This window comes from Oryctolagus cuniculus, chromosome 3 (genome assembly GCF_051225735.1).
Source record: "Oryctolagus cuniculus isolate XC-2025 breed Fujian yellow rabbit chromosome 3, ASM5122573v1, whole genome shotgun sequence".
NCBI lineage: Eukaryota > Metazoa > Chordata > Mammalia > Lagomorpha > Leporidae > Oryctolagus > Oryctolagus cuniculus.
In genome coordinates, this window is record NC_142869.1 from 16,426,836 (window position 1) to 16,440,398 (window position 13,563).

Below are 13,563 nucleotides of genomic sequence, written 5' to 3' on the forward strand. Positions count from 1 at the left end.
CCAGTGGAAAGAACAAGTCTTCAAAGAAGGAAGTACCTTTCTCTGAAGGGAGGAGAGAACCTCCACTTTGACTATGACCTTGTCTAAACAAGATAAGAGTCGGTGAACTCAAAAGGCTTCCATAGCCTTGGAAACTCATGACTGGAGCATAGGGAGATTACTGATGCCATAAACAGGAGTGTCAATTTGTAAAGTCAACAACAGGAGTCACTGTGCACTTACTCCTCATGTAGGATCTCTGTCCTTAATGTGCTGTACATTGAGACTTAATGCTATAACGAGTACTCAAACAGTATATTTCACTTTGTGTTTCTATGTGGGTGCAAACTGTTGAAATCTTTACTTAATGTATACTAAACTGATCTTCTGTAAAAAAAAAAAAAAAAAGAAGAAGAAGAAGAAGAAATTATCAAATTCCCACCTTGACTCTCACTGGGATTAAACATGACAATAGGTCTGATCTGATTTCATCATCATTTAAAAAAATCATCTATTATTTTTCACTTTATGTTTGTGTGGGAGCAAACTGTTGAAATCCTTACTTAATGTATGCTAAACTGATCTTCTATATATAAAGAGAATCGAAAATGAATCCTCATGTGAATGGAAGGGGAGAGGGAGTGGGAAAGGGGAGGGATGCGGGTGGGAGAGACGATATGGGGGGGGGGGAGCCATTGTAATCCATAAGCCATACTTTGGAAATTTATATTCATTAAATAAAAGTAAAAAAAAAAAAAAAAAAACACAGCAAAGAATCCACACTGAAGAAACTACAAATAAGGACAACATGGAGCAATCTTCACCTGCAGCCTACCCTTGACTGAACATAAAAGAACTCACAGGCAGAAGAACCCTCCTGTGAAGGAGCATAGGATAAGAAAACCTACAGCTATAGCTCTTCCATTTCTCTGAAGACACATGTCAGACAGAAAACCTGCAAATGCACTAAGCATGGAAAACTTCCAGCCACAGGAACTACCAGAAACCTTGTTTCTTTAGAGGCAACTGGGAAGAAAAGGCTTCACACTGAGATCCCATCTTAATGGATAACAAAACCCCACACAGAATGGGAAACTCTTCACAAAGACCTGAGGACTAACCCAAAGAGGAGTCACTGAGTGGGAAAAGCTGCCTCTAAATGAATCCCACCAAAAGCAACGTTTCTCAAAGGTGTCAACAAATAAGGAGATTGATGGGGATTTGCTGTCCAATGTGAATTAATGCTATCACTAGTACTGAAACAGTACTTTACACTTTATGTTCTGTGTGGGTACAAACTGATGAAATCTTTATACTGAATCGATCTTTTGTATATAAAGATAATTGAAAATGAAATAAATGAAAATGAAAATTGATGTGAATGGAATGCGAGAGGGAGCGGGAGATGGGAGGGGTACGAGTGGGAGGGAAGTTATGGGGGGAAAGCCATTGTAATCCATAAACTGTACTTTGGAAATTTATATTTACTAAATAAAAGTTAAAAAAAAGGACTGAACTAGAAGAAAGGCATCCAAATATCTAAGTGTATTGTCATTATAACTGTTTTGTTTTGTTTTGTTTTGTTTGAGAAGCAAAGACAGCTCCCACCTGCCTGTTCACTCCTCAAATGCCCGCAATGGCTAGGGCTGAAAGGCGGCCCAGGCTGGAAGCTGGAAATTCAATCCAGCAATTCCACGTGGGTGACTGCAGTCATTACTGGAGTCATCCCCATGGCCTCCCAGGGTCTGCCATTGGCAGGCAGCTGGAATTAGGAGCCATAGGTAGATACTGAACCCAGGCATTCCACATGGGATGTGGGTGTCTTAACTGCTAGGCCAAACACCAACTTTAACACTTTAATGTACTCAGAAATAACTGCTAAACACTTGCTCTGGGGCCAGGCACCATGCTACGGCACTGGGCTCAGTGCCACGTCTGAAATGGACAGGCGTTGGCAAATTACAGGCCTGTATGCAGATTGATTAAAGAATCAGAGCACTTTTTTAAAATCAGAAGATAAACAGATTTTTACAACTTAAAACCAGGCTATTTATCTGCACATAGTCTGCTACTTTTGTTTGGTATGCCTCATCATAAAACCTGTAGGTAGTGTGGTAGAAATCTTAAGCAATTAGTGTTCAAAAAACAAAATCCAAGAAAATTTAATAAGAGAAACAAGGCATAAACATCTCAAGTTAATGCAAAAAACGAAACATACGGAAGTTGCCAGAGGCACATATTTAAATTAAGTGTTACAAGATTAAACAGAAAGATGGACTGTTATTTTAAAAAGTTTTAGTATAAAGTCACACATACCCCACAGACCCTGCCTGGCAGTCCATGGAGGGAGGGGCTGGCTTCTGATCTATCATAGCACAGCACTCTCCCTAGCACAACCACAGGATTGAAACAAAGTATTTTATTGCTCCCAATCTGCTTTTAGCCCATGAATTTCTATGTCAAACTTTAATTTACCAACCTACTGAAGACTTCATGCAATGTGAATATTTTAAGTGTAGACAGCATTTTGTAAACACTGACTTTAAAATGCTGACAGCATACCTTCTGTGCAGTTAAAACCAAGAAAGGAATGGAAAGGCCCTCAGCTGGGGTTAGAGCAAAGCCAGAACACAAGAACACTAGGAAACAAAGTGGATCAGAACTTCCAGAATAATTTCTCTTCGAATGGATTTTGAGGCCAGGAAAAAAATCCCCCAAATTCCCTTTTCCAACAACAATCTTGGCAATGTCAAAATCTTTAGTGTGGGAGAACTTCCTCTTTGAGAAAAAATATTAAGAATTTTAATATCAGAAACTTTAATATTTACATCTCTTTATTCTTCAAACTTAGGGTCAAGTTACAAATAAATAGTCCATACCATGTAGCCATGTAGCTTCTTTCTGATACACACTTCTTCAGGCAGAAAACAGCAATAACCCAGAATCCATTGGAAATAAGCTCACAGGAAACCATGAATTGTAAGCATAGAAAGGAGGCATTACACTCCAAGTGTGGCGCAGTACACACACTGGTGAAATGTGGATAGCCCTCTTACACATCACAGATGTACACAATTCTTGTAGTAAAAGAAGGTACCCACATATTAGAGTGTTTTTTAATTTTAAAACTTGTATCCCAGGGACTAATCGTTTAAAAACTCTAAAATTTTGAGTCTTTTAGCAGCAAATAATTACCTTAAGTTAAATTATTTTTAAACATTGCCCCAAAATTGCAAGTTTTACAGATCATGGATATAACTCTACTACTTAAAAAATAAAGTAGCATTTAGAAAGTAGATACTACTTTCAGTTTTGTTGTGTTCTTAGTTAAAAAGTTAACGAAATTTCAGGTAAAATACATCAGCAAGCGTGAGTAAGAGAAGAGTGGAAGTGGCCACCAGTCTCCATGTATAAAATGCTTACGGTTCTGTAATAGAAAATGTTTAAGGTGTCTTCATATGGTTCACTTCTGGAAGATAACAGTTCTGTAGCACCTATATTCCATTCCCAAATATGTGTATTACATTTAGCAATTTACTATGAAATTCCTTAAAATTTTCCTACCCAAATATTTTCTGGTTAAACCAGTATTTCTTAACAATTATAATGCTTGGAGTTCTTTTTAATTGACCAAATTATTATTTTTCAAGTCACTAAGGATGATTTGGGTAAGAGAAAAATTTGTTTGAAAAGTCATTCTATCTATTTAATCTCATGCTCTGCTGTGGCATTTCAAATCCAGCATCTGATATCTTGAGACTGAAAATAAATTATAAACATTACCGCATGAGAAAACAAATGGAATTAGATGTAAACTAAGCTAGCCTTACACTAGATGTTTCTGAAGACATAAACTACAGAGTCCTCTGACACTGTTTCAAGTTATAATTACCAGTTATCTTTCCTTTGAAGCTTTGAGTATTTTTCCTAAATACCTCTTTTTAAAAATAATTTGAAATCAAACATTATTTTAAAGACAAAGCATCAAAACTAATTCTCTCACCCACCCTGACTTGACTTTCAGATGACAGCATTCTGACATAGAGAAGTTCCGTTCATTTTCTCTCAGCTGAACTTTTTGGCAGTTTTCCCCAACATAATTAAAACTCATACAATGACAAAAACAAAAGAATTCAAGACATAATACAAATACACAGCAATACAAAAAAAAAACCTGAAAACAAAACAAAACACTGAATTGAAACATCCAGATACAGCACTTGTGATGTGACCAAAACTACACAGTCCTGGCTCTTCATAAGACTCCTGCTACCTTAAACCCATCTGTGCACATACACACATACACATACATAATGCTCATTTTTCTTTCTAAAGTAACTGAGAAACAGTGACTAGTTTGGTATGAAAACTGTGGTTCCTACAACTCTTGAGTTCTGATTTGAACACATCTTAATCGGTGTAATATTACTCCTGAAATAACAACAAGCATTACATATGGAAAGACTATGTATATACAAGCAATGTTTTATGAATCACAAATAACTTCTACATTGACATACAGCCTATCAATCTTATCTCATTATAAAGTTAAATTCTCATGTATCTTAGTGAGAATGCTATTATCAAATGCATTCTAAATTATTTCATTTTCTAGTATGGACAAATTATGGCAGAAAGAGAGGATAACGTGCTCTTTAATAAACTACAACCACTGACCCTGTCACACAGACACCAGTGCAAAATATCAAAAAAAATTGCAACTGTGAAATGAGACATATGATTAATACCTAGACTAAAACTAGAATAAGAGTTTGGAATAGAATAATTTCTCATGAATAATTTGTTCATATAGAGACAACTCAATATACATATGGTCAATGACATTAAAAAATCTATCCTTTAAAAAAAAAAACATTCTACCCTGTCCTTCAGATTGCTCCCATTTAAGTTTGGACATTTTCCTAGTCTCAACAGCTAAAGAGAAGACACTAATCTGACAGTAAGCTACTGGAGACTAACATCTGATGCTACAGTTGCTGTATTAAATCATTTGCCATTACACCATGACTGTCCTGCAACTTCAACCAAACTTTTTTTTTTTCTAATAAAAAATAAATATATAAAGAAGACACTGTCAGGCATATATTCACAAGCTCTCAATTTCTTAAAACATAAGTATGGGTATATTTATTTTTCTCAAATGCATACAAGACAATAATTACACAGCAACAAATCTTTTGTTCAACAATGATTTGATTCATAAGCATTTGAAATTTACATAATTTCACATCAATACCCTTGCATTTTTAAATACAGTTAAGTAAAAAACCCCAAATAACCAATTCTTATATTTCCTATTTATCCCTCTATACATCCAAACTTTAAAAAGTTACAAACTGAACATTATACAGAACATACAAATCATGTTTAAAAACTTGAGGTTTTAAAATCACCGTTTCTCCAATATGATTCAGAAAAATTCTCATACTGACAAGTACAGTCATAGGTGGTAAACTGGAGTAGGGAAAAACAAAGAAGAGACAGACACAAGTTTTCTGTCTTAATATTTTACTAATCCTGTCAGTTAGAAATGGTGATGTCATGAGAATAACAGTTTCGGTTTAATACGAGGAATGGAGTTTGTCTCACGGTTTGAGACATGCATTTCAAGTATTTTCCTATTTGATCTGAGCTCGCTGTAGCAAACTGATGTCAAAAGAGAATAATTACTTTCTCCCATACATTCGCTCAATGTCCGCCTGGTAGTGTGTTTTAAGTTCCTTGCGTTTCAGCTTGAAGGCATCTGTCACCAGACCAGTTTCAGGGGTCCATGGTTCAGGACTCAAACGAATTTTTACTGGAATTTCAAACTTTTCCAAACTTGCTGAGATGTTTAAAAGAGAAAAAAGGAAAAGCAAAGGAATTTTAAAATGTGCGATTAAAATTCTAAGCTAATAGAATAGCTTCCTCATTCTTTGAGTGTTCATCAAAACGCACAACCAACAAATGGCCCATAAATCTCATGTCTAAGAAATCTGTCCCTCAAAAATACAAGTATAAATAAAACATGGACACATGATAATTATTGCAGTGAAAAACTAATTACAGATTCTCATCAACAGAAGGAGTTAAATAAATTGTGATTCAGGCATAAAGTAGGATACAATTTTGTCATAAAATGAATTTCACTTATAGGTTAAAAAAAAAAAAAAGGCGACTGGCAGCACAGGCAGGGGAGGCTTGCACCCAGATGTGCGGACACAGATAACACGAGGGGCTGGGGTCCAGAAGGAGGAGGACATTTTTTTTTTTGACAGGCAGAGTGGACAGTGAGAGAGACAGACAGAGAGAAAGGTCTTCCTTTGCCGTTGGTTCACTCTCCAATGGCCGCCGCACCACGCTGATCCGATGGCAGGAGCCAGGAGCCAGGTGCTTTTCCTGGTCTCCCATGGAGTGCAGGCCCAAGCACCTGGGCCATCCTCCACTGCACTCCCTGGCCACAGCAGAGAGCTGGCCTGGAAGAGGGGCAACCGGGACAGAATCTGGCGCCCCGACTGGGACTAGAACCCGGTGTGCCGGCGCCGCTAGGCGGAGGATTAGCCTAGTGAGCCGCAGCGCCGGCCGAGGACATTTTCACTTGTTCCTTCACACACATTTGTTTTCCTTGAATTGATTACAAAGAACACAATGACTTCAGATGCTAAAAAATAATAAAGCTTAGAGAGAATGTTGTCACTGAATCATGATATTCACTATAAGCTATGAAGACAGAATGCTTGGTCACTATTACATTCCTACTACTGATACAGTAGATTGGTGATAGCTGATAAACGGAAGGAGGGAGGGAGAGGAAAGGACATCTGAGGGAGGTGAAGAAGGAGATGCAGTGTTAAAGTTTTAAAATGCAGTTTAATAAATTACTCACTCAGGGTGGGCATTGTGCTACTGCAGGTTAAACCACAACTTGAAATACACCCATATCCAATATCAGAGTGAGAGTTCAAGTCACAGATACTCTGTTAGCTTCCTGCTAATCCATCCTGGGAGGCAGCACCTGATGGCTCAAGTGCTTGGGCTCCTGCCTTCAGCCTGGCTACACCCTGGGTAAGGCAGGAATTTGGAGTGAATCAGAGGAAGGAAGAGCGATAGACCTCTCACTGTCTCTTTCTGTTACCACATCTTTCAAGGTGATTTAAATAAGTAAATAAATAAAAAACATTTTAAAAGTATCTTTTTAAAATGTTTTTTATTTATTTACTTAAAGAAACTTAATTAAAGAAAATTAAAGTCCTTAACATCGCTGCCTTTTGTTTCATTCTTTCACAAGTATTTGAGAATTTATTATATGTATAGTATTTTAATAAACAGTCTTTAAAACACAAAAATGAATAGGTAATGTTTTCAAGTGGTCTGCAATCCAACAGGGGATTGGATGTTTCTAGCAAACATCAAACCATAATAATACATAAAACAGGTGTGAGGGAGGAGTGATGTCAGTAAAATGACAGAACAGACTTAGCTGTCGTCCCCTCACCCCCGCCCGAGACATGGACTGAACACTAATCCTGTGTATGCCTGTGTGAGGAACCTGAAACCAGCTGAGAGGCCCCTACACGCCAGGCAAACATGAAAACAGCAACAAAGCCTGACACAGAGAACACATGGCATTCACCTGCCAGAACCCATCCTTCTCACAGTGCAAAGCCACAGAGGACACCCCCAACTGCCAACTTGTTCCTGGAGGGGATGTACATCTAACATTCTGACTTTGGGTTCTGTCTCGCCTGAATCTAAGTGCTAACAGGTAGAAAGCGCCAGTGCTGGGGGTTGCCAAGAACAAAGGCAACCAGCAAGTACCAGAAGCTGCAGTATCACACAAAGACACAAGGGGGAGCTCCTGAATAGAAACCAGCAAATCAGAGGGGGATACACCTCAGGAAACACCTTAGGCCTGCTGAAAAATCTCTAGCAGAGCTGAATGGAGAAAATCCTCCCAGGACAAAACAAGACACAAAAACTGAGATTGGTAGCCAATTTTACAAGTGCCAAAGTTCAAGCAAAACATAGTAAAACATACCAAAATGAGAGAGAGAGGCACAAGGCCCATCAAAAAGACCAAAGTAAATTTCCAGAAATCAAACTCAAAGAAAAATTGTGAATTATCAAATGAAGAATGCAAAAAAAAAATAATAATAATACAATAAGGACACTCAAGAAGTAAGAGAACACAGATGACCAAAAAAAATCAGGAAAATAATTTATGAGACTATAAGTGAAAGATTAATAATAATGACCTAAAACCCACTAAGAAGTAGAATAAAGCACATTCTGGAAATGAGTAAAATAAACAAATTGAAAAATTCATTGGAGGATACCAACAAGAAATCTGATCAGAAAAAAATTAGCAAACTCAACAGAGGGCTTCTGAAATTACAAAGTAGAAGAGCAAAAAAAAAAAAAAAAGGAAAAAACAAAAAACATGAAAGGAACCTAAAAAAATCTATGGGACATCATCACATGGAAAAACATACATTCTGGGAATCACAAGAGGAAAAAAGGAGAAAGTGCCAGAGATCTATTTGAAGAAATAATGGCTCCCAATTCTCCACATCTGAGAACAACAGGCACACAAATTCAAGAAGTTCAAAGAACTCCCTAGGACAAATCTAAAGAGAACTACACTCAGAAATATTACAATCAAAGTGTCAAAAACTACAGAGAATCCTGAAAGCAAAAATAAAAAAGTGACTCATCACGTACAAGGGAGCTTTCATTAGAATATCGGACATTTCAGGTGAAAGACTGAAGGCTAAAAAGGAAAAAGATGTTATATTCCAAATGCTAGAAGGAAAAAAAAACTGCCAACCAAGAAACTTATACCTGGCAAAGCTGTCCTTTAAAAGTGAAGGACAAGGGGCTGTTGCTGTGGTGTAGTGGGTAAAGCTGCCACCTGCAGTGCCGGCATCCCATATGGGCGCCCAAGTCCCCGCTGCTCCAGTTCCAATCCAGCTCTCTGCTGTGGCCTGGGAAAGCAGTGGAAGATGGCCCAAGTGCTTCAGCCCTGCACCCACGTGGCAGACCCAGAATAAACTCCTGGCTCCTGGCTTCGGATCGGCTACTTGGGGAGTGAACCAGCAGATGGAAAACTTCTCTCTCTCTCTCTCTCTCTCTCTCTCTCTGCCTCTCCTTTTCTCTCTGTGTAACTCTGACTTTTAAGTAAATAAATAAATCTTTAAAAAAAAAAATGAAGGAAAATGGCGCCAGCATTCTATCTTATTGGGTAAAGCCGCTGCCACCTGTGATGCCAGCATCTCGCATGGACACTGGTTTGTGTCCCAACAGCTCCACTTAAGATCCAGCTCCCTACTAACGCACCTAGAAAAGCAACAGAAGATGGTCCAAGTGCTTGGGTCCCTGTACCCACATGGGAGACCTAGATGAAGCTCCTGGCTCCTAGCTTCTGCCTGGCTCAGCTCTGGCTATTACAGCCACCTGGAGGGTGAACCAGCAGATGGAAGATCTCTCTCTCTTTAGCGCTTTTAAATAAATAAATAAATAGATAAATAAATATCTATCTTAGGAAAATTAATATCTATCTATCTATCTTAGGAAAATTAGTATCTATCTATCTTAGGAAAATGAAGGAAAATTAAAATCTATCTTAGGAAAATGAAAGAAAATTAAAATTTTCCCTATAAGTAAAAGCTGAAATCATTCATAACCATTACATCTACTCTATGAGAAATGATGACAGTCTTTTAAGGACAAAAAATAGTAATACAAAAATCACATGAAAATATAAAATTCTGCAGCAAATACACAGAGAAATACAGAATTCTACAGTAGTGTATGTATTTAATCACTTGTAAATCCAGTACAGAAATCCATTCCATTCATTTGTGAGGAGACAGTGAGGCAGAAACACAGAGAGAGGGCTCACACCTACTGGTTCAATCCCCAAATGTCTGTGATAGCAGGGGCTGGGCTAAGGCTAAAGTCAGGTGCCAGGAACTTCAACTCTCCCCCTTGAGCCATCACTACTGCCTCCCAGGGTCTGTCTGCACTGGAAGGAAGCAGGAGTCAGTAGCTGGAGCCAGCTACTCCAATGTGGCATATAAATATCTTAGGAACATGTTTGCTAGGCTAAATGCACTCCCCTAGCATTGAATTTCAAAAACAAAGCCATACAAAGTAATTTTAAATCTAAGATGGTGGATACATAATTTAAAAGGAGGTGTCTGGTGTCATCAATAATATAAATGGAGGAGAAAGACGTAAAGGAGTACAATTTTTATATAAAATTATAGTTAAACTATTAGATTTTATAACTAGCTTTTTATGTAACCGCACTGATAACCACAAAGAAAATATCTATGGAACATAGACAGAAATGCAGAGAGGATCAAAACATGTCACTATAAACAAGAAAGCAAATAGGATAAAATAAAAATAACAACAGCAACGAGGCAGGACAATACCCTTGGAAGAATCCACATGATTCCATGACACACCAGGGGAGTTAGGACTTTGGGACCAGTAGGAGGGCTAAAGGAAAATCAGAGCTCATTAGGGCTGGGAAAGGAGCAGATGCGGAATAACAACACAGAGAGGCACACCAGGCCACACCAACCCGTCAACTGATCAGAGAGTGAAAATACAGGGGCAAATGCCGTGAAGGGGAGTAGAAGCAGAGTACATAAGCAAACGCTGAGGGGATTTCCCTGGTGCATCTGAAGGTCACTAAGCCAGTCAGGGGAGGGCAAGAAGGTGAACTACTGACAGAGACCAGCCTTATCACAATAGTACACCTGGTCACTTGGGTAGGGCACTACAGCCTGCAGGATGATGAGGAGACATTAGGAAAAAGTGAAGCTGTAAAAAAAATTCGACCAATTGTTTTAAAAAACCAAATTAACAGCAATCCTCCTCAAATTCTCCCAATTAGAGAGGAAATACCAAATTCATCCTATAAAGTCAGCCATATTCTGATATCAAAACCAGAAAAAAGTGTAAGAAAACTAAAGACCTGATGAATATTGATGTAAAAATGCCCTCAAAATACTCTCAAAATCAAACTAAATAGTACATCAACACCAGGTGAGAGTTACACCTGAAAAGCAAAGCAGCTTCAACATATGGAAAAATCAGTGAAACACACCAAATTTAAAAAGGAAGTTGATTTAAAAAATCATATGATCCTGTCAAAGCAGAAAAAGCATGACAAGATTCAGTACCTTTTCAAAATCAAAACACTCAATGCAGTAGAAATAAAAAAATTACTTCAAAAAAAGCAAAGGTATACACGAAAAGCCTACAGTACAGCAAACATCATATGCAACAGCAAAGGAATGAAAGCTTCCTCTCTAATATCAAAAACAAGACAAGGATCTCCCACGTGCCACTGCTATTCAACACAACACTCGAAGTACTAGCCAGAGCAACCTGACAAAAAACAAATAAATGGGCATCCAAACTGTAAAGAAGTACAACTTAACTGTTTGCAGATCACATGATCCTAATATGTATAAAAATACAACAACAAAGATTTCAGCAAAGTTTAAGGATACAAAATCAACAAGCAAAAATCAGTTGTATTTCTATATATTAACAATAACCATTGTGGGGGGGAAAAAAATTGGGGACAAACCTAACATGTACACTGTAAACTAAAAGAGGCTTAAAGAAATAAAAGATACAAAGAAATGGAAAGATATCTTGTACTGCTGGATTGGAAGAGTCATTATCTTTAATATCTTTAAAATTTCCTCACTAGGGGCTGGTGCTGTGGTGCAGCAGGTTATAGGGAGCAAAATTATTAAGGCCTGCAACACCAGCATCCCATATGGGCATCAGTTCGAATCCCAGCTGCTCCACTTCTGATCCAGCTCCTTGTTGGGAAAAGCAGCTGAAGATGGCCCAATGGGAAACCTGGTTGAAACTCCTGGCTCTTGGTTTTGGCTTGGCTCAGCCCCAGTCACTGCGGCTAATTGGGAAGTGAACCAGCAGATGAAAGATCTCTGTCTCCCTCTCTTTCCATAACTCCTTTCAAATAAATAAATAAATCTTAAAAAAAAAATTTCCACACTACTGCCCAAAGCAACTGGCAGAATTGCCACAATCCTTACCAAAATTCTGATGGTATTTTTTGGAAGAAATAGACAAACAAATCTTCTAAAATTCATATGGAATCTCAAGGCCAAAATTACTTCTTTTAATTCTATCTTTCTATAAACCTGCTGAAATCTACTTACACACACAACAGAGTAATATACAGGCTTTAAAAAGAAGGAAATCTTGTCACATGCTACAACATGGATGAACTGTGAGGGTATGACAAAGCAAGCCAGTCACTAAAGGACAAGTACTGTGATCCACTCTTAATGAAATAATTCAAGTCAAATTACAGAAACAGAAAGTAGGAAGGTGACTGTCAAAAGCAAGGAGAAAGGGAATCAGAGCCTAGCAGGCACAGTGCTTCAGTTTTGGAAGACCAAGTCCTAGAACTCTGCAGCCACTAATATAAATAAACTTAACACTACTACACTTGTATACATCAAAATGGCTAGGGTGGTAAATTGAATGCTATCTTTTTTTTTTTAAATTACACTAAAAGAAAGGAAATGTACCAAATTAAAGGTATAAGGTGCCTCAAGAGCAAAAAAAGATACATTAACTTGAACTCATAAACAAAAACACTGAGGGTTTGAGCCTTCAAGATTGTCACCAGAGCGGTCTCCAAAGGCAGCAAAATCATTAAGGCAGGTAACAAAGAACTGACTTACAAATGGAGTGGAGTCTGACACTATATTTCTTATTATTATTTCAAACTGCTCAGCACAGCACTCTATGATGACTCAAAATTATCTTTTCTTAAAAAAAAAACTATTTTATTTATTTATTTATTTGAAAGGCAGAGTTACAGAGAGGCAGAGGCAGAGAAAGAAGTCTTCCATTCACTGGTTCTCTCCCCAAATGGCCGCAATGGCTGGAGCTGGGCCAATCCGAGGCCAGGAGCCAAGAGCTTCTTCTGGGTCTCCCACACAGGTGTAGGGGCCCAAGCACTTGGGCCATCATCCACTGCTTTCCCAGGCCATAGCAGAGAGCTGGATAGGAAGTGGAGCAGCTGGCACTTGAATCAGCGTCCATATGGGATGCAGGCAGCGGCTTTACCAGCTACTCCACAGTGCTGGCCCAAAATTATCCTTTTTTGTGATAGTATCATCTAAACCCATGCTTCAGGAAACTAAGCACAGCATGACGAATTGGAGCTATGAGCACTCTAACAGTCATGAGTACTAACTATGTCAAAGACATGCTTGCGTTATGTTTTTCTTATTTTCTGATAGCCATAAGATGGATTAGTAACAGTAAACTTTGTATCACAGTACTTAAGTTAAAGGCCATCGAAGGAAAAAGAGTTAAAATCACCCAAGGAGTTGTGTCTCTGGGGAAAGGGTGGTGTATTTTCAATTGTATACAAGATGACTGTTGTCAAAGCTGGGCAGAAGACTAACTTTGGAACTGTCTGTATATGGAATTAACTATGATTAATGTGTGTAAATGTCATTTATAAGAAGTAGGCCAGTGAAGTCAATTTTATGTGTCAAGAAGCACAGGCTCCTA

At 38.2% G+C, this 13,563-nt stretch overlaps 1 protein-coding gene across 4 annotated transcripts in view; it reads right to left on the reverse strand.

The window, feature by feature from the left end:
- Positions 1–2,795: 2,795 nt before the first annotated feature.
- The window catches only part of ACSL3 (acyl-CoA synthetase long chain family member 3), an 84,775-nt gene continuing 74,007 nt past the window's right edge, over positions 2,796–13,563 (reverse strand). For all 4 annotated transcript variants that reach the window (XM_008259234.5, XM_008259233.5, XM_089328968.1 and 1 more), the window contains one exon: positions 2,796–5,824. In XM_008259234.5, coding sequence (XP_008257456.1) covers positions 5,667–5,824 — 158 coding nt within the window. In that variant the 3' untranslated portion in view covers positions 2,796–5,666. The remainder of the gene's footprint in view (positions 5,825–13,563) is intronic.